Source organism: Osmia bicornis, chromosome 8 (genome assembly GCF_907164935.1).
Source record: "Osmia bicornis bicornis chromosome 8, iOsmBic2.1, whole genome shotgun sequence".
NCBI lineage: Eukaryota > Metazoa > Arthropoda > Insecta > Hymenoptera > Megachilidae > Osmia > Osmia bicornis.
This window is the reverse complement of record NC_060223.1, coordinates 10,255,023-10,276,442: the sequence shown is the minus strand read 5'-3', so window position 1 is coordinate 10,276,442 and position 21,420 is coordinate 10,255,023. Positions and strand designations below refer to the sequence as shown.

Genomic DNA, 21,420 nt, shown 5'->3' with positions numbered 1-21,420 from the left:
TATAAATAATTATTTTTGTTCATTACTTAGAATTTATCACTGATGCTTTTCATTTCGATACCAAGTGCATGAATTCATTCAAATATTTGTTAATTGACTGCTTATACCAGTCATCTACTAATATGTTCAATTTTCATAACAGAAATGTATAGAGAATATTGATATTTATTTATCTCATAGTATAAAAGTGTAATAAGTTTTTTTACCACGTTTTTTTATGTAGTTTCCATATGCGTTTGTATTTTATTCAACTAATCAAATTCAGTTCTCAATAGAATACTTGTTTTTTTTTTTAAATTACATCATATACATTAAACAAGTTATGCATGTAGAAAATGATTAAATCTTGATCTACAAAAATTATTCAAAGTTATTAATAAAATGAATGTAAAACATAAAGCATACAAATTATATCTAATTTAATATGTAATAGTTTATCGTTGTGGATGGGCAATGGCGACATATCCGGTATGGTATTTCGGTATTGTTTGTAATTTCTGCCTGGTCGTACGTGAAGAATGCTTTTAACGGATCGAAGAAATTATTAACAATAATTGTTTATATTTCTGATTCAAATATTTGTTGTAGTTGCATGTAACACAGATATACGTTGAAGAAATCCAAATGTAAAAATTCGAATTGCTAAAAATCGTTCGCGTTAGATACCCTAGCGTTGACGTGAATTGGAGCAGTAATCTCGCATAATTGAAATTTTGTATGAGAAAAATAATTTTGGAATTCGATCATTACGTGAGAAAATCAAGGGATAACATGAGGAAAGGTAGGAATACAATTCGGAAAAATTTGTGTACACTTTCACTTAAGATTTTGTGTTAAAAGTCAGGTTATGTTTTGAGAGATTTCACTTCCTCTCCTTCTCCATTTCAAACGTTGTATTAGAAACACTGATTATTCAAAGCCTCGGATAATTTTTTCAAATCTTATTTGTAATGTTTTCGCCAAATTTGTTATATATCTATTTTTCACAGTGTATTTAAAATGTGATGTAGAATGTAACAAATTTGAATCTGTAAATAAGTCTTTACTTTGTATATATGTATATTTTAATATTATTTGCTGGCAATTATTAGTGCAAATTGTACAAAATTAAATTAGTTAAGATATTATGGTTATAAACAGTAAATGTATAATATTTATATAGACATAGATCATATATGTGTATATATATATATATAAGTATTAAGTATAGCTTATATAAATACATACATATACCTTATGTATTATGAATACATACCATACATAGCATTCGTATGCATGTGACACTTTTTATAAAAGTAATAAGATATAAGCTTTTATCAGTATTGTAACTGCAGATAAACTAGAAAAGATACAATGTATTATTATAAAATTAAGACAATAGTATATTATATGATTTTACAATTGATTAATGGATTATTATAGCAAAAAGAAAACAAAAAACACAGAAAGAGCAGATGAAAAGTGTAATTTGTACAAGGGCTGCTGTAAAATCTATACAGTGTAATGATATGAGTTCCCCACTGAAAAAAGAAGCCAAACTAGATAATAATATGCATGTAAAAAATGATAATTTAGATGAAACACATTTAATGACTGAATATAAATCACCTGTCCACATAGATTCGTATTTCTGCCAACGAGTATGTACTTTATTTTAAATACTATACCATAATATTGTTTTCTTATGTAGAATAATAATATATATTTTCAACTGTAGATCACAAATGTTGAAAGTTCAAATATTTCTAATAGCAAAGCTTCCATATTGACTATTGAAGAAATATTCTACACCAATGAACAGATTAATGTACAAAATGATATCCTCACTGATGTTGGTCACTTCAGAACAGATGGTAATATACATTGATTATCTATGATATAGATATTTTTTTAAACAGTGTTAACAATGTAATCAATATAAATTTCAGAAACACCTGTAGCAGTACCTATTCATAATCCATCTACACCACATAGGATAAATATGCCAAACAATCATTTAGAAGATTTAGATGAAGGAAATGATAAACACAAAAAACCAGTGACTCCTGAAGTTAATATACAACAGCAAGCTTTAAAAAAGTCGGCTAATCGTGGTCGTAGTAAATTAAATAGTAACCAAATTATTAACCCACGTTCAACAAATTCTTCAAATGACAAAAGTACAAATCATAAAGTTACCGATTATTTTCCCGTGCGTCGCAGTATAAGAAAACCTAAAAAGAAAGTGTTAGAGGAAAAACAACGTGATATGGAGAATAAAGTGCTTGAACAAGTAGAGGAAGGGTTAGAGGTAAAAAAAAGTTACATAAAAATAAATCAATAGTAGGAACCACAAAAATTTGTTACAGGTAAGACATTTTCCTGGTAAAGGTCGTGGCGTCGTAACAACGCGAGAATTTATGAAAGGAGAATTTGTAGTCGAATATATTGGTGAATTAATTGACCAAGTAAAAGCAAAGGAGCGAGAAGAAGAATACGCACAAGATCAGAACACCGGATGTTATATGTATTATTTTCAACATCGTAATCAGCAGTATTGGTAAGTATGTTATGAACAGTGGATATGTAAAGGATTATGAACCAGAAATTATTTATGTCACTGCATTTTTAGTGTCGATGCAACAAAAGAGACTGATAAGTTAGGTAGACTGGTAAATCATTCAAGAAATGGTAATTTAATTGCACGAATAATCGAAGTAAAAACAAAGCCTCATCTGGTACTTACGGCAAAAGAAAACATACCTGTTGGGGTAGAGGTAACATATGATTACGGGGATCGAAGTCGTGAAGCTATTCGTCATCACCCATGGTTGGCATTATAGCACCTTCAGATTAATTAATTGCGTAGTATGGAATTGTATTGTACAGAATTCTTTTAACTGATTTTATTCCTCCTATGAAGGAACATTACATATAGGGAAAATTTTAGTTGAATTTTACAAAAAAGCATACATGATATAAAATATATTCGTATATCTGCTTCGTTTAGTATTTACATATTTCCTTAATTGTTTTACGAAAAATCCATTGTGTGTCTATTTTATATTGTTTTTTTGACTGTCAAAAAAACTAAACTTACAGAATATACGTACTAAAAATTTGTAATATCTTTCAATATATCTAATTATGTACTATTTTAACACTTCACAATACTTATCTCTTACAAATTTATAAATATCCATTACTATTCAATTAATAACAAATGCTTCATCTAGTCCTAGCTTTAGTCTAGTATTTATTAAAGTTGGGGATTTTAACTACATACCTCAATATACTAGGCCAAAACTTCTGGTTGAAGGATTTGTGATACCATGACTCGGAATATTTTCATGTTCTTCTAAATTTTAAATCACGGAGTACTTCGATCTCTGTACTGTAATATTTATGTTTTAAAATGACTTTGTTTCTATCAATTGGTCACTGCCATGATTCAAGTAACGATTCAAAAGAAAAAATACATTGGGAGTAATTTCTCAGAATAGTGTAAAAATGTTCTGATTTTTCAGATATCCCAAAAGAATAAACAGTGTCTTCATATGAAAAAAATAGTTTTTAGTAATTATGTTAAATGAATACACATAGAATTCGTATATTGTGCACCTAAGTACTTTCACCAATATTTCATCAGTATTCTTTTATCTTTTATTAATTTACTTATAAGTAGTAGTACTAGCTTATAAGACACTTGTTCATTGTAATTCTACAGTTTTATTAATATGTATTGTATTTATGTAATAATGTTTAATATTATTTATTCATACATTAAAGTATTTTATACAATTGATTTCATGACAATTTCCAAATTAAAATTCCATGTTGATATTAATATTGTAATATGTATTGTTGCTATTCATTATTATCATTAGTAATATGCAAAATATGAATTGTAGAGATACATCCTTGTTTTAACCACATTGTGTGTAAAATATATATTATTTATTTTAAAACTGTAAATAAATCTCAAAAATATACTATCATTTGCGTGCTTCAATGAATATCGAGTATTAATGATAATGAAATACAGTTTTGTTAAAAAGGATAAATATGCTTATTTCAATATTTCCTTAATAATTGATTGAGTTTTATTGATCGTTTGTATCAGTGATACTTTCCTCATCTTCAGAATTTTCACCACTACCTATAAACGTTTCTTCGTCAGCTTTTAAAAACGGTGGTGGCAAGAACGATGAAAATTCTTTATTTTTTGGTAAAGTTATAATTGGAATTGATAATGTTTCTTCAGAAGAAACTTCATTCGAATCCTTTTCTTTTAAATTTGTTTGACTTTTGGATAATAATTTTATGTTATCAAGTTTTTCAGATACTTGATTTAATTGCAACTTGTCAACTGGGCTATTACAAGTTTGCTTTGTTTCAGTATGGTTCTGTGCTACTACAGGTGCGTTAAATGAAGGCATTGGTGGAGGTATAGGAATCTGATAATGTTGACTATCTGCAGTAGTTTTTTTCATTACGTTTTTGTACATTCGTTCGAGGGCTTTCGATTCTCTTTCAGACATCAATTTTTGTTTATCAACTAAAACATCCTTTAATTCGGACATGAAACTTTTAATTAATGATTTGTCCCGTTTATAATTGTATAATGAAATTTCATTGCTTTCATCAATTAAAGGTTTCAAATATTCTTCTTTAATGTATTCTTCAAATACTTCATCTAGAATTTGTGGTTCTAAGTTATATACAATAGGAATATCAGAATCTGGGACTGATGCTGAAATATTTGTTTCTATAGGATTATTTGTAAAATTATTAATTTTTGTTTTTACAAGGAATAAATTACTAAATTCGACAAAATCTTTTGCATTTTCAATATCTTTCTGAGCTGCATTCAACTTTTGTTCTATATTTTCTACCATATCTTCACATATCATGGTTTCACTAACATTATCAATATCCTGAAGTATTGATAGTATGTGACTATAAGCTAATTGTAACTTGTTAGAAGCTAAATATACGTGCATATATAAATCTTGCCACTGTGTAGAAAGTGGTCCCCTAAAATAATAAAAATCATATATGTATAACATATAACATTTTTATAAATAAAAGAATTTCCTATAAAACATTCTTACTTGTATTTGTACACCATTGGTTCCACCTTAAAGCTATAGTATGCATTGACAATTTCTGACAGTTTGTTTTTATATACTGTCAAGCGTTTGATTAAAAATCGTATAATGTAAATTAATTTTAATTCTGGAATTTTGCTATAAGATTGTTGCCAAGTATAATTATCATATGCAATAGCCATTAAATGTAACATTTCTGATTGCGTGAGAATGTAGGTGTGATATAAAGTCTACTAAAATAAAAAAGTGTAAGATAATATGTAACATATATAAATTTATACATCAATTATTTTCATCTTAACCTTCAGTTTTTGATAATGTATTTCACCCTTTATTGCAAATGATGTAGATTCAAATTTAGTTAATAAATGTTCATGAATAACATTTGCTGGTAACAATTTGATAAGAATTAAGGAGGTACAGTAATGAATATGTGAAGCATTTTCTAAACAGTTTACCAAATTTTCTACCATGGGTTGTAAATATTTTAGCCTATCTGCTGTAAGATTGCTGTGAAATAAAACATTAATTACTCATATTATATTAAACACATAATATTTAAGTGTAAGAAACTTACTAAAATTGTTGAGAGTTCTTTCCTTTGTTCAGTTTTATTTTATACCCATATTTCAAAATTTTTAATCCCTTTTTACAAAGACTGAATAAGTCATTTTGTAAGATTACAAAAGATCTTAAATCTACATATGATTGTATTCTCAAACACTTTATATAACTGATGTAACATAATACAACAGATATGAAAAAATAAGTAAAGCTTTTATACTGAGTTTTATATGCAATATACATTGCAGGTGATGAAAGTACACCAAGTGAAACAAACTGTAACACTGTAGTCCTGTAAAGTGTTAACACAATTACCATCTCATTATTTAATTTTTACTTGCAGATTCAGATATTTACCTCCATGATCTTAAATGATATTTGTCTAGAAAATTATGTATGGCAATTGCATGATCACTTAAAAGTACTTTTGCATTTAAAATAGTGTTTATCTGTTTGTTAGATAAATCATCATCCTGTTAGAGATAAAATAGTACTTAATATAACTCCCACAAACAAAATATACATTATCATATACATATGTTATATTTATACCTGAATAATTTTTAAACACTTAACAAAACACTTTCTTAAACAATCTTTTACACTGTATAAAAGGCCCTAAAATATAAAAATGTTTATTACATTAAACAATTAAATGTTAATTAATTTGTAAGGAAGAATAGAAATATACAGCTAATTTAGATTCTTTTTCTTCAGTTTTGATTATAGATTTAGGTATTAATACACTTTCAAAATCCATGTACCCTAAATTATATAAATGTTCATATATAGCAGTGCCCTAAAATCAAAGAACAAAAGTTATGAGACATTAACAATGTCATTTTAAAATAATATAAAATGTTAATAATACTTTATACCTGTATTATTACATCTTCGTCTTCATTATTAATATTATTGATGTTCATGATGTCATTTGTATTCAAACAAAACAATTCATGTATAATTTTATATTAATTTGGAGAAATAAAATTTTGTTTTGTTAAAATACACTTGTCATAATTGATTATTACTACACTGTAGGTTAGAAGAATACATTTCATTACATAAATCGGTTTGCTGAATCCTTATAGTATCAATAATATTGTTTTTTACTGCACATATTCGTGTTATTTAATTTATTCTATTTGTGTATGACTTATTTTGTATACAAAATCATGTAACAAATACAACGCAATAGCTTACATTTTGTTATGTCCATATAATAGTTTGCCTGAGTGTGATACATTTTATATATATGTATATAGTATATATATGTATTCGCATGTAACATGTGGTTAGGTTAGGGTTAGGTTAGGGTACATTATTTTGCAATTGTGCATAGGTTAAGACTCAAAGACCACGCTTTTGTACTAATAAATTACAACAAACTATTTACATTATCCTTTTATACATCATAGGTGTACGTAATTATTAAACAATGAAAAATTTGACAGTGACTCAACGTGCTGGTAGATTTTTAGAAAGTTTAGGAATTCAAATTTCTAACGATTCAAACATATTACACGCTGTTAATTCAATCAATGATGACTTTTATTTATTATTGAAAAATAAAATATATAAAATTCCTTCAAACTATAAAGAAGATGTAGTTTCATTTGATATTGACGAAAATTTAGATTTTATCGGATTAGAATATTGCACTATATCTCAAGAATTATATGGTGCTTGTAAATCAGGCGATATTATAAAAATAAATGATTTTGCATGTGAATTAAAAATTCAATTAGATGTAAATTTACAATGTATGAAATTAAGTCCAGATCATGAAATAATTGTATTGGTTACTGCTAATGATGTTATGATTACAATGGTATCAACTTTTCAAATAATAGCAGAGGTAATGATATTCTAAGTCTGTGTTACAATTTACATTTTGTTATACATTTATATCTATTTAAAATGAATATTTTAGGTTGATTTGCATGCACCAGATGTTGGACAGAAGCAGTTTATAACTGTTGGTTGGGGTAAAAAAGAAACTCAGTTTCATGGTTCAGAAGGAAAGAAAGCTGCAGTAGCTAAACCAATAGAACAATGTGAAAATGATTCAGATGATGGATTATGTAGAATAACTTGGCGTGAAGATGGTTCATTATTTGCTGTTGGTTTCTTACATTATGAAAATAAAATGAGGCAGTTCAAAGTATTTAACAGAGAGGGTATTTTACAATACACAAGTGAACAAATTAATGGTTTAGGAGAACCATTATCATGGAAACCATCTGGTAGCTTAATTGCAACAACACAGAATTTGTGCAATAAATATGTTGTTGCATTATTTGAAAAGAATGGCTTGAAACATAGAGAACTAGTACTTCCATATAAAGCAAAAGGAATGAGAGTATGTCTACATTTATTCTTCTTTAAGAATTAAAAAATCAAAGTTAGTATATTAATCTAAAGTTTATGTTATAGGTAAAGGATTTATTTTGGTCTCCAGATTCAGAAATTCTAACTATTTGGAGTCAAATGGAAGAAGATTCTTCTTCAGTAGTACAATTGTGGTCTGAAAATAATTATCACTGGTATCTAAAACAGTCAATTAAATTTCCCATTGATAATTCACTGATCTGTGCAACATGGTGTACAGCATCATCTTTGAAAAAGCTGATCCTTCTAACATACAAAGAGTTTATTGTTTATGATTATAATTGGGCTGTTCATCATAGTAAAGGCAAAAGTGTAAATGACAAATCCGTTGTTGGTGTAATTGATGGAAATAAATTATTAGTAACTGGATTTAGAGTAGGCATAGTGCCCCCACCACTAGCACATCAAACTTTGGAAACTTCTGAATGCATAAATGCTATTGTTTTTGCACCAGATGTAAAAACTGAAGATACCTGGATTAACAGTAATACACTGTTTTGTGTTTCTGACACTAATAAATTGGTATTTTACAAGCATATAACTGTAAGTATAAATAGATTGAAAGTTCGCAAAAGTATGATAAATTCTACTAAAACATATACAAAATTAGGATGCCTGTCTGTTGGAGTATGAATATATTGGATCATATGATATTAGATGGAACAATACAACGAAGTATAAAAATTGTTTATATAATATGCATCATTTTTTGTGGGTTGATGAAAATAACATTTTATGTTCACTATCAATGAACAACCAAAGCTTGCTTTGTATTATAACATTAAATGCAATAAATGATCAAGGCCGAGAACAAGTAATAGTGAGGTATAGTTATTTTATACAAAAGTTTTAGATGGAATATTTTGGTGTTTTAGGAAGTACAAAATTTGTATGCGTTTTTGTTTCTTTCAGACAAACACATATTATGGAAGGTTTAATTCAACATATTATTCCATCTCCTGATCCAAAAGAAGCATATATAATTGTAGAAAATTCTGTTATAAAATATACAGAAGCAGGAATAATTCCAATTGACATACGATTACAGGGCTATATTTATAAAGTAGAAGTTGTGAAAATTGGTACTAAACACATTTTTTTATCATTATATCACAGAAACTGCTTTTCAATTAATGGAAAACAAATTGCTAACAACATTACAAGCTTCTTCGTGCATTCCGAATTCTTGCTTCTCACAACTGCACAACATACATTAATATGTGTTAATTTGAGTGAAGATGACTTCGAAGAATTAACTAAGCAGAATTTGACTATCAAACCATGGGAAAATAAAAAGCCAGAAGAAACATCATTTACAAGTATGTGCTATTGTGAGGTCATACTTTCTATGTAAATTATCTTAATTGAAAATGTAAATAATTTTCTAGATCTAAACATAAGACGTCTAGAGAGAGGATCTCAATTAATAATATCAGTTCCAAAAGATTCAAGAACTATTTTACAAATGCCCCGTGGAAACTTGGAATGTATACAACCACGAGCATTGTCTCTGTATATAATCGGATTTTATTTAGACAATTATAATTATCTGCTAGCATTTGACTTGATGCGCAAGCAACGAATAAACTTGAATTTAATTTATGATCATGATCCAAAGAAATTTATCGAAAATGCAAATAAATTTGTGGACCAAGTTTCTAAGCCAAACTGGTTAAATTTATTATTGTCAGAATTAACAGACGAAGATGTTACTACAACGATATATGCAAATTATTATCGAAGAGATCAGTCGAAATCAGATATTTCGACGAATAAAATTGAGGTAGTTTGCGATTTATTACGACATATTATGGAAGAGAGGAATAAAGATAATCGTCTAATTCAACCGATATTGATTAGCTTAGTTAAAAATAAAAATAAGCAAGGAATAGAAGGTGCACTGACTAAGATAAATGAAATTAGAAAATTAGAAAACTCTGTAAAGAGCGAAGACTGTATCACATCTGATGAAGCATTGAAGTATTTATTATACATAGTGGATGTGAATGTATTGTTTGATATAGCTTTGGGAATGTATGATTTTGATTTGACAATGTTCATTGCATCTAAATCACAAAAAGATCCTAAGGAATATATTCCCTTTTTGAATAATTTGAAGAAACTTGATGATAATTACATGAAATATTCTATCGATTTGCATTTGAAGCGTTACGACTCTGCACTTAAACACATTGCCAAAGAATCGAATAAATTCAATGAATGTGTAAATTTGATACGTAATCATGATTTATATACAAAAGCTTTAAAACTGTTTGGAAAGGATACTGAACAGTACAAGGAAATAGCTAGAATGAACGGAGAATTTTTACAAAAACAGAGACAATATCATGAAGCTGGAATTATGTTCCATAGAAGCGGCGATTTTAAGAAAGCCTTAAATGCTTATACATTAGCCGGTAGCTGGCAAGATGTTATTATTCTGTCCACCCATATGAAATTAAGGTAAATATGAACATTCAGACTTACAAATTTTAATACGTCTGTATGTATATAATTAAACAATATTGTAGCGAAACAGAGAAACGTACGTATTATAAGGATATGGTAGAACATCTGAAAATGAATAAAAGATACGAGGAAGCTGCTCACATTTTAACAACATACTTGAAAGATCCAACAGAAGCAGTGATTGCTTTATGCAGTGGCAAACGTTGGAAGGATGCTGTTAGAATTGCTTATGACACTCAAAATTTAGATTTAATTGGTAGGTTTACGCGTTTAACAATAGTTTTATAGTTAATTTAATACTTAAAATTATTATGTTCTAGAATTGCATGTGAAATCGAGCGTACACGAACATGCAAACTACACAGTATATCAGATACAAAAAAATAAACAAGATTTTGAGCAATATAAAGCGCGTCTGGCTATAGTGAGAGATAATATTTCTCAACGAAATATGAAATCATATAATGACATATCTGACAATGAATTGATATATAATAATAAAGGTATTTCCGATATTCTTAGCGATACAAGTAGCGTTGCTAGTTCAACTTCAAGTCAAAAGTCAAAATTTTCTACTTTATCTGGGTAAGAAATCTGCACATAGATATCCAACATTATTTACAAGTTATAATTGCACCGAGAATTATGCACTTTCAGAAGGAGTTATAGATCAAGTAAAAACCGTAGGAAACAAGAAAGAAAATTTTTAAATTTAAAAGAAGGCAGTACTTTTGAAGATTTAGCATTAATACAAGCTTTATATCAAATTGTCAGTAATACATACAAAGAAAGAGGTTTGTATACTTGTTTACAACGATTGATTGCACATAAAATCTTAACATTACGAAAACGTACACATCGATATATTGCATTTCAGATGAGTTACATGAGTTAATTCAAATGCTTCTATATTTCGATGATGACGAATATGCAGAGAAAGTGCAGAATTGTATGGAACAATTTCTTGTAGCTATAGATAAAAGTAAATCTGAAATTTGGAATAAATCTGCACCTTCGAGCCTAATAGAAATGGTATACAATAAATAAAACTTGTACTTAATGTAATTAGCAATATTAATTATGACGCATTTATAAAAATTTTAGGAAAACATGGAACTTACAACATTATCTGAAGTGCAGGGATTATCTGCATGTCAAAAATTAATTGGTAAGTTAATATTGCTTGCTACAAATATTTAATGGTACCATCATATTTAATTATTTTTTAGAACCTTACGTTTTACGCCCGCCGGTGCCTAGTTCCTTATCTTGGAAACTAAATATATTTTAATTTTGATTACAATAAATTTTTTGTAAAGTATATATAAATCGTATTTATTATGACTTTTACTTTTACTGAACTAATCAGATTTACTTTCGTACTTGTTACACATTTTATTAATACTTATACTTTGTAATTAATGTTATGTTGTGCAACATTAGTCATAAAACCGATAACAAAAATTTTTCGAAAACTCAGTCTTACACTACCTCATCAAATTTTATTATAAAATCACAAATATCCTGATATGAGATTATGTATAAATATTACAATTTAATATTCAAATTTTATATTATTTTGGGAACGTTATTATAGTTTATTTTTTACTGAAATTTTCTTTACATAAATTTTATACAATCTACGTTTGAAGCACGCAATAATCTGGCAAAACACCAATAATGAACACTTACGTTCATCGATATAATATTTGTGAAAATATTGATATCAAAGTATAAATTAGTATCGTCTGGAATACTCGTATATTTTCATATATTAATGTTAAAACTATTTATAGGACTAATATCAAAATAAAAATGTTTTTATAATCGCGAATAAAAATTAAAATTTCATCAATATTTCAGTATAAAAGATATAATTTATAATTTAAATACCTATAAATCTTGTTTTAAATTAAATAAAAATTCGACAAAATATTTAAGGAATCATTTCCTAAAAGATTTAAAAATTATTTCAGTTTTAGTTGGTCAATCAATAATTTATAATTTATGAAGGAGCTAACATTGATGATACCGTACATTAAATGTAACTAATTGTTATTATTACGATGTAAAATAGGCTTTCACGTTTATTTTTTTTTTGTTTCACAAAAACTTACAATTTTTAATATTTGTGGAGAACGGATTTGTATTTAAAATTTTTTTATTCTTTAATACTTACATATTATGTCATTTTGTCGAATTTTTATTGAATTTAAACCGAGATCTTCTGACAAACGTTGTTCGTTTTACTATAATAATCCAAAATATAAACTTGTCTCTAAAACTTTACTATACTCTCATGCTTCTTCCCTTTTTGCCTATACTAGAAAACCTTGTATACAATAAATCTAAATTCTGTAATTACGTGGAGAGATAAAGAAAACCTTTAATAAGTAATTTACGTGTAAACATATACTTTTAACAAATAAACTACACTACATATGACAGTCCATTATACTTACGAATAAAAGATACTCGATGTAAATTACACGTAATTCCTTGTTTAAGTTTTTCTTTTCTTACGAATTTTGTATAATCCCGTAATATTCAGAATTAAGATGGCTATGTCTTATTTTTAATAGGACTCGCACCTTTAAAACAAACATTTCAACATTTATAATTATAAACGAGACTATCATTCACAGGTTTCAAGTTTTAACTAGAGATTGAAAATACACAAAAATTTAAATTTTTTCTAGCAATTAAATATTCTTTTATTACATACTTTATATAAATATAAAAATGATCAATTAATCCAATGATTTTGATTATGGTAATATTCCACACATATACGTAATAGGCTTTTTTAATTCATTTACTTCAATAAAATTCGAAGTGAAAGTCATCATTAGAAATAATGAATTAATTTAAGGATCAATGAAGATAGTCTCGTCTCTCTTTTTTTCATTTCCGGTTTCTGTTTTCCCTTCTGAAAATGGATCATCTATTTAAGCTGCAACTTCTTATTTTGTCCAACATAATATTGAACAAACCAACATTTATCTACAATTACCACTTAAAATGCCTATTATACTCGTTCCTTATTCGCGGTAGCTATAGCAATCATAGCTGACGATCTAAGTTCGGGACGACTACTGATCTTCATATATTTTGGTTGCGCGTATTTTTTCCTTACAGCTTGATATTTGCTTTTATCCGCGTTAATCATAATAATTGCTGTCTCCCGCACCACGGGTAACACGTCATTTTTAATATAAGTACTGTAATGCGCCAAAGTATGTGTCCAGACAACTTTTTCGTCCTCGTCATCGGTACCAATAATTCTATGTAATAACGAATTATTAGTATTAATGACTGGTTCATATTAATCGAGTTTTCCTATATTTCCTATAAGAAAAACTTACGCAAATGCTAAATATATTGCTGCAGCTGCAATAAGACTTGGTGGATAGTGACACATTTCATAATGCACCAAACTTTGTTCTAAGAAATATTTAGCCATTGTATGATGTATGGGAAGTGCCTTATAAATACATAATTTATTAAACAAATAATACTATCAATTTGAGAAATAAAAATTTATACAAAGTTGTAAAACTTACCTTTCCAGCTTTGCTGTACCTCCTAAGAAAATGTAAAGGCAATGGTCTGCCAAAAGAGTAGTCCAGTGTTTTTACAATAAGCATCTCCATTTGTAATATCTCTAACTTTGAATATGCATTATCTGTGATATATACAAAATCATTTATGTCTGGAGAGTACATTTCTTCATATTTGCTGGCAATAAACATAGCTGTTACACCAACTAATTGAAGCCTTTTTCTATCTATTGAGTGGAAAGCCTGTTGAAAAAGCTAGGGTTTATTTTTAGGGTACAATTTTTTATTTTTTTATTTTTTCTACATTTATATAAACATATATATTCTGATAACAAACCTGTAAAAATCTATCAATAATAGCAACAGTAAGATATAATGTCTCTTGCATTAAATGAAACTGTTGATGAACTTCGACTAGCCAATCAATAAGTACACTTCTCATTTTTGGTGTAACTTCCAGACCATTTAGATATCCTTTTGTGATAGGAAACTTACTCTCTAGATCTCTTAGGTATGCATATATGTCATTACTATAAATAGAAACTAGACTAGGATTTCCCTTATCTTCTTCATCAATATCCTCAACTTCCAAAAGATCTGAAGAGAATGATTGTACTTCCCTTTTTGAAGGAACTGGCACCACATTATTTTCTTGAGGAACTAAAACTTTTACTACAGGCTTCACTATCTGTACAGGTGCTTTTTCTGATATCTTTTCCGCTGGTTTAATAATTTGTTTTAGTGCTACTACATTTTTCTTTTCTTTTGGTAATAAACTAGGTTTATTAATAGGCTCTACACCTCTTAATGTGTTCACTTTATTGCCTATTTCTCCTAAAGCAGCTCTTTTTGTCTTTAAGGGTATTGAAGTTGTTGAAGACTTCAAATTCTTCACATTTTCCTGATTTATGGTTGTCTGAAAATTTATTTTATTCCACATTCTAATTGCAATAATAGTAAACTTAAATTATTAATTTACAGTATTATAGAAATACATAGAACTATGAAAATATTTAAATAAAGTTCTAATGATTCTTTCCATGTCATTTGTTGAATACATAACTAGTTTAATGTATAAAATTATAAAATTAATTTTCTTAAATATTTAAGCATAACTAAATATATACTTTGTATATTCATGTATTTTTAATACATAAAACTACATAAAACATTTGTTATACAGATAACAATAATTAAATATATATCGAACAATACAGGTAAAAATTATTGGGACCTTTGAATAATATTAGCACATAAATAATAAACATTTATTAAAATGAAGAATGCTACATCAAGTATCGTTTTAAGAATTCACGATAAAATTAAACTGGAATTCTTTACTATTACGTGGCTGTATGGATTCAGTGAAAGCAGAATTCGTATAAAATAAATTATCCTACAAACGAGAAATAAGAGTAAATTATGGTAGCTATTAGTTCAATAGACTTTAAAACGAACGAAGGGCATTTAAAGATGTCAGGAACAGACGGTTACCCTATTCTGTTGACCTCCCTCATCAAAATTCCGCAGCTAATAATCCAACATTAATTGTTTTATAAATCTTAAACTTACCGTGAGTGCAGTTCGATTTCTTAATGCCATTATTAATCCAGTTAGAAGAGGATTTTATACAACGGTCAAAATCAGTTTCCTGATACAGTTACTTCCACCGTTTCCCAAACAACGTTCACCTCGCAGTAACGACTCTGTCGGTTTGAATTTGTTTAGTCGTTCGGACGGAAGTTCACCCTCTGCGGATGTCAATATACAGAAGAAAAACCGCGAAAATTGAAGTTTCTGATTGGCTGGTCAAATGGTTACATATTTTAAACAAGTAGTCAATTGCACTTCAATTTTTTCATAAATTGACAAATTCTAAATTCCTATTTTCATATTTTCTAAAATCATTAAATTATCGATACAAAAATAATCTTTACTAACAAGTGCAAATGTTCCAGTTAAAATTTGTTATTTTTATATGTACTTAGAATTTATTTTACGCAGCTATATAGATATATTTTATTGTATAAATATATATCATTAATATATGATATTGATTTTGTTTTGAGTAACCCACTGACAATTTTTACAGCTGTGTATAAATATCTATCCTATGATCACCTATGATCAAACAGCTGATCACATTCATTCATATTCTGTCAAATTATATTTAGCTATTTAAATACATATTATTGTAATTGATTTTGTATCGCATTAACACATTTTCTTATATATTTATTATAAATGTAATAACTGATAAGCGTATTGATTTAACGAAATCAAAAATACAGATGATAATTTTCGATAAATGTCATCCTTGAAAATCTCCACACACTTTTTACACATTTATTAATGAACTGTTAGTGATAATTAATAAAATGTCAATAAATATTGATATCAAATTAAAGCGTGCTAGTAAAATATATCGTGAAGGGGTACGTTTTATTACAATTTGGGTACATCAACAATTGTACAGAACAAGAAATGTAAAGGTTATGTTCTAGGAAATAGTTGCTGGTTTTATATTATTACAAACTAATTCAGATGTTAAACACGATGGAATATTTCTAAGTATGGAAGGTTCAGTTAATTTGCAACTTAGTTCTAAAAATTTTGGTATTTTTGAAGCTTTTTACAATTCTGTAAAGGTTAGTTGTTGACTTTTTATAAAAATTTCATCAACATCCATATAAGTTATTATTTGCCACCAAATAAATTTTAATAGAATCATTTATTTAAAAAGATATATATTTTCAGCCAATACAATTAGTTCAATATACTTTAGATGTAGCTCCAAGTGGAAAAATACCAAGTGGTAGAACAGAAATACCATTTGAATTGCCATTAAAACCCAGAGGAACTAAATCTTTATATGAAACGTATCATGGGGTTTTTGTAAATATTCAGTATCTTATACGTTGTGATATAAAAAGAAATTTTTTAGCAAAAGATGTAAGCAAGTCTTTAGAGTTCATAGTAGAAGACAAAGTGCCTCCTAAGATAGATAAAGAGTCTAGCAAACCAGTGTCTTTTAAAATTATGCCAGAGTCTTTGCAAAATACTAGAGATAGAACTAATATTCCCAGATTTTGCATTTCAGGAAAATTAGATTCATTGTATTGCAAAGTTTCTGAACCATTATCAGGAGAGGTAAACACATGATCATATTATGATTTGTAAATAACACTGTTAATTTATTGTTATGAAACAACAATTATTTCTAAATGTAAGGTTGTAATTGAACACTGTGAGGCTGTAATAAAGTCTATTGAACTGCAATTAGTCAGAGTTGAGACATGTGGTTGTGCTGAGGGATATTCTAGAGATGGTAAGGTCATGCAACCAAAGTACATATAAACATGTCGCTTATTGTTTTGTAATATTTTATTGACATTAGCTACAGAGATACAAAATATACAAATTGGAGAAGGAAATGTATGCACAAATCTGCCTATACCAATATATATGATATTTCCAAGACTGTTCACATGTCCCACATTAAGTACAAGTAATTTTAAAGTTGGTAAGATTATGCTGTTACTTTTATTTTAAGACATTAATAAATTGTAATACTTTTTTTATGTCAATTGTATTTTATTATACTTTGTTACAGAATTTGAGGTGAATCTTATTGTAATATTTGAAGATGATTATTTAGTCACCGAAAATTTTCCCATTATATTATCGAGATATTAAATTTTTATATGGAAGTATAATATTGTATATAAATTATGTATATTATTTACAAGGTATATGTTTCTTACAATAAAAGTAATTTTGTTGGATTTAAGTTAAAAAACGTATAAAACAGGACCTTTTTTTCTTAATGTACAAATTAACAGATAGATAGAAGTTCTTACTCCCATCCAACTTTTTGAACAAATAATTTATAATATTTTTCCACTTGTTTATTATGAGTCAAACCGACTGAAGCCAATAATACTACGTAACCAAGTACAAATGTTAATAATTTATGTTGTTTGAACCATGCTAACAATCCTTTGTTATCATTACACCTAAAAGGTTGTACATTCTTTTTCGCGTTAGTGTTTCAAAAATATATAAATATAATGGCTATTCATACCTTGTTGTTTGAACTTCTTGACTGTAAACAAGAAGATAACGTACTCTTACCAATTCACTATTTGCAACCAAATAATACTTATTTGGTACCGGTCCACCCATAGAATCTGTGACTGCTCTGCGAGCATTATCTTCTGCAAGATGTAGTGGATAAAAATGATAAATAATTTTTTGAGCTGTAACATGTACTAACCTGAATCTCCAGTTTTTACATCAACATGATTAATAAGTTCGCATAAAGCTATGCAACTCATTTCACTTCCTAGCATACTACCTCCCCATCCATACCCTACAGGACTATATGGTAAACTTACACCTAATTCACTTGAAAGATATATTCCTTTACCAAATAATGATCGCTAAAAGGCATAATACCATAGTAACTTAACAAATTATATTATCATTGTAACTGATACTATTTTTGAACAAATTGTTTTACCTTACACATAGTTTGCTGTAGACCATAATGTATGATGGAATGAAAATTCTCTAACCGACTGCCATGATAAGCATAAAAAGTTGAATGTCCTTGAGCAATTGTTTTCCATTTTTCTTCTGAAGTAGATTGCTTTGCACTTGCAACTTGAAATATTAAATTTGGTGCAGCTACTGACATCTCTGAAGGGATTTTCCTCAGTATTGAATCATACTATATTACAGTTTCACATTTTTACAAATTATAATTAAGAATAAACAAAATCTTAAAATTAACATGTATATTATATCTGTCTGCAAAAGAACTTACAGACTCTTTGTTAATACTTTTTATATAAGGATCTCTCAGTCGTACTAAAATCCAATGTAAAAGTTCTATAGCAGTTCCATATCTATCGTATACATCTGATTCTGACAATGCTTCAAATATTACAGCCAATGGAGGAATTAGTTCTATAGCTCTTCTCTACAATTAAATTTATCATTTACTCAATAAATTATTACAGACAAAAATAACAGAAGTACCAAGACTGATAGCTTAGAAATTCTACCAAAGCTTCAATATCCTTGCACTCATTTTTTATATACATTGGTGGAAATGGTTTTAAACATGTGTCATAGCGATATGTATTACAAGCTGCTACAAACAAGGACCATTTCAAATCAGCTGCTCTTAAATCCTTTTCCAATATATGTTTCAATGACAAAATCTTTTTTCCAATATCTTCTTGATTTGCAGAATCCAAACGTGTCGTATACAGTACATCTGAATTTGTATTTTTGGCAATTTTGTTGTCTTCATGTTTTATTTGATTTTCTTTTTCCTTTTCTTTATCATTATGAGTATGTTGCTTATTGTTTGTATTATCCATTATTAAAGATGAATCTAATCTAAATTATTATCAATAGGTATTAATGTTAAATATTTTAAAAAAAGGATTCCTGCAAATGATCTACTTAATATTTAAATTTATGGAGTGAAAGGGGATGAAAGGGGTTAACTGTATTGTAACGGGTATTTTAAAAGAATTCTTTCTCACTTGATATTTAATCTATGATAAGATCAATGAATTGTTCAATAATTACATTAAATGTATTTAATAATTTTAATTTCGTTAAATTAAAGAATAAATAACAAGTAAAAGGTAAAATTCCCAATTGTATACTTCAGTTCATATGGCATAGCAAACCGTTTAATTTCGTTGTAACGTACTTACAGTCCACGACGGGCATCTTCGAAATTTAAATTATCACAGTGATTAGGAATGAGAAATAGTCAATTATTTCAAATATTATAATCATACGCTACAACGAATTTGTATCGAATCATGAACATTGTCCTAACGTTTCATGCTCTTGTCGCAGATCACATATGTTTTATTACGTTCGTTTGTTACAGCGATGTTTCTCTCTTTTAATCTGCTACTTTTTCTTTAATTTATTACTTAATTTAAAAATGTATTGCTAATACTTTTCCCTTTATTAAAAAAAGGGAATCTATGAGAATAATAAGATACGCATTTATATAAGTGCATTATTTTCTCTTTTTTCGATCTAATTAAATATATAGAAATCCAAAGTTTCTACATATTTGAAATTATGCAGAACACTAGCAGAATATTTTCTACGTTTTCTATAATAAATGACATCCAAATTTTTACGTGTATTCTAACCTCTAAATTCAAATTTCGCGGGAATCGTAACTAGTGAAACATTCTTTTTGCCAAATGGTAAAAATGGAGTTTTCTACAAAGTATGCAAAAACGTTTTAAATAATACTGCTGAATAAAGATTAAGGATGCATAGGGTAGTCTTTTATTATTTACATGTGATATAAATTATTCATATTTAAGAACTTTTAAACATTTTTTACAGGTTAGAAAAATGTTGATTACAGTTTTCAACGTTATTATAGTATTCTACGCATTTTCGACATTCCTCCACGATAGAATACTGGTGACTTTCATCGGAAACCTACCATTTACATATGACGAATTAACTGTTACAACGAAGAAAGTAAGATAATCATGTAATTTGGGTTATTAGTTTCTGAAATCCGTGCGCAATTCAATACAAATAGGGAATTCTTTGCATAATATACATAGAAAATTTAATTGGTTCGATTGGCAGACATGTAACTCAATGTCATGCTTCAAGGTAAACTATCGATGACGTCAGTGTACGTCACTTAACAAGTGGGAGTGGATGGATAGATGTCGGCAACTGTGGTGGCTTTCGCGAATAATCGCACACGAAATTCGCAACAGACGATACCGTGTCGTCGCGATAATGTCGCGTGTTTCTTAGCGATGTAATTCTTTTGCTTAAAGAAAAAAAGCAAATAAGTAACATCGCACACGTGTTTCCGCGGTAAATGGAAAAACACCGAAATCGGTCTGCGCATGTCCGACTACCGATGACGTCACGAAAATTGTGCTTTTGATCAAACTCGCTCTCTCGCTGTTTTTTTTTTTTACCGTGGACGTAATAATGTGGAAAGTGAAATAATTGTTTGGAAAAGCTCTGTAGGAACCGCGGAGAAGCCGGTGAAAATCGTAAGTAAATTTCATTTTTTTCCTTTATCGTTTCAGAAGTCATCCGTTGACTTACAGTCTGTTAACATGGCCTTCAACACATGTACACATAAGCATATATGCACGCACACGAATACACATGCATACAAAGCGTTCATGATTTTTAGGAAAAAAGCTCCTTCCTAACGATGTTCCACTCTTCAATTTTTCTAGTTTTTTCATCATAGAAAAAGTGTGTGATTTTTGTTTTAAAATCATACGGTTCTTTACTAGTGAAGGGCTTTTTTCATTGCG

The 21,420-nt window shown here is 28.2% G+C and overlaps 7 protein-coding genes across 11 annotated transcripts in view; 4 read left to right on the top strand and 3 right to left on the bottom strand.

Moving 5' to 3' along the window:
- The first annotated feature begins 426 nt into the window (after nt 1-426).
- Nucleotides 427-3,977, top strand: LOC114877636 (histone-lysine N-methyltransferase PR-Set7). The gene is made up of 6 exons (XM_029190475.2): nt 427-781; nt 1,423-1,640; nt 1,718-1,853; nt 1,929-2,290; nt 2,349-2,539; nt 2,612-3,977. Exons 1-6 carry the CDS (start codon nt 718-720, stop codon nt 2,820-2,822), a joined length of 1,182 nt encoding a protein of 393 aa, XP_029046308.1. The 5' UTR covers nt 427-717; the 3' UTR covers nt 2,823-3,977.
- Nucleotides 3,978-4,059: 82 nt separating this feature from the next.
- On the bottom strand, nt 4,060-6,883 carry LOC114877634. Of its 2 annotated transcripts, XM_029190463.2 has the most exons (8): nt 6,533-6,883; nt 6,346-6,453; nt 6,207-6,272; nt 6,012-6,127; nt 5,668-5,946; nt 5,393-5,600; nt 5,094-5,320; nt 4,060-5,016 (listed from the first exon to the last, which is right to left on the bottom strand). In XM_029190463.2, the coding sequence occupies exons 1-8, from the start codon at nt 6,578-6,580 to the stop codon at nt 4,083-4,085; spliced, it is 1,986 nt and encodes a 661-aa protein (XP_029046296.1). In that variant the 5' UTR covers nt 6,581-6,883; the 3' UTR covers nt 4,060-4,082. The 2 variants fall into 2 exon arrangements, with proteins under 2 accessions (XP_029046296.1, XP_029046297.1); XM_029190464.2 differs by lacking the exons at nt 6,207-6,272; nt 6,346-6,453; nt 6,533-6,883 and having other exon boundaries at nt 5,668-5,938; nt 6,012-6,101.
- An 89-nt stretch (nt 6,884-6,972) lies between these two features.
- On the top strand, nt 6,973-11,835 carry LOC114877633 (putative elongator complex protein 1). Its single transcript, XM_029190461.2, has 12 exons — nt 6,973-7,512; nt 7,588-8,016; nt 8,091-8,588; nt 8,656-8,870; nt 8,958-9,364; nt 9,434-10,508; nt 10,577-10,770; nt 10,835-11,099; nt 11,172-11,308; nt 11,392-11,546; nt 11,619-11,682; nt 11,744-11,835. The coding sequence occupies exons 1-12, from the start codon at nt 7,093-7,095 to the stop codon at nt 11,803-11,805; spliced, it is 3,921 nt and encodes a 1,306-aa protein (XP_029046294.1). The 5' UTR covers nt 6,973-7,092; the 3' UTR covers nt 11,806-11,835.
- Nucleotides 11,836-13,201: 1,366 nt separating this feature from the next.
- Nucleotides 13,202-15,824, bottom strand: LOC123988019 (G2/mitotic-specific cyclin-B). The gene is made up of 6 exons (XM_046286625.1): nt 15,647-15,824; nt 14,412-14,990; nt 14,078-14,317; nt 13,880-13,998; nt 13,528-13,798; nt 13,202-13,443 (listed from the first exon to the last, which is right to left on the bottom strand). The coding sequence occupies exons 1-5, from the start codon at nt 15,674-15,676 to the stop codon at nt 13,543-13,545; spliced, it is 1,224 nt and encodes a 407-aa protein (XP_046142581.1). The 5' UTR covers nt 15,677-15,824; the 3' UTR covers nt 13,202-13,443; nt 13,528-13,542.
- A 315-nt stretch (nt 15,825-16,139) lies between these two features.
- On the top strand, nt 16,140-17,777 carry LOC114877637 (vacuolar protein sorting-associated protein 26C). The gene is made up of 6 exons (XM_029190476.2): nt 16,140-16,509; nt 16,579-16,722; nt 16,832-17,224; nt 17,306-17,402; nt 17,472-17,597; nt 17,688-17,777. Exons 1-6 carry the CDS (start codon nt 16,453-16,455, stop codon nt 17,768-17,770), a joined length of 900 nt encoding a protein of 299 aa, XP_029046309.1. The 5' UTR covers nt 16,140-16,452; the 3' UTR covers nt 17,771-17,777.
- A 153-nt stretch (nt 17,778-17,930) lies between these two features.
- Nucleotides 17,931-20,714, bottom strand: LOC114877639 (protein mono-ADP-ribosyltransferase PARP16). 4 transcript variants are annotated; one of them, XM_046286628.1, is made up of 7 exons: nt 20,571-20,714; nt 19,144-19,483; nt 18,903-19,058; nt 18,597-18,806; nt 18,351-18,516; nt 18,159-18,291; nt 17,931-18,090 (listed from the first exon to the last, which is right to left on the bottom strand). In XM_046286628.1, exons 2-7 carry the CDS (start codon nt 19,462-19,464, stop codon nt 17,931-17,933), a joined length of 1,146 nt encoding a protein of 381 aa, XP_046142584.1. In that variant the 5' UTR covers nt 19,465-19,483; nt 20,571-20,714. The 4 variants fall into 4 exon arrangements, with proteins under 4 accessions (XP_046142584.1, XP_029046313.2, XP_046142582.1 ...); XM_029190480.2 differs by lacking the exon at nt 20,571-20,714 and adding an exon at nt 19,806-20,249; XM_046286626.1 differs by lacking the exon at nt 20,571-20,714 and adding an exon at nt 19,810-20,248.
- A 60-nt stretch (nt 20,715-20,774) lies between these two features.
- LOC114877635 (myocyte-specific enhancer factor 2) overlaps nt 20,775-21,420 on the top strand; it is a 38,692-nt gene continuing 38,046 nt past the window's right edge. Inside the window, exon 1 of the mRNA XM_029190465.2 lies at nt 20,775-21,147. The gene's annotated coding sequence lies outside the window, so the exon portion shown is untranslated. The remainder of the gene's footprint in view (nt 21,148-21,420) is intronic.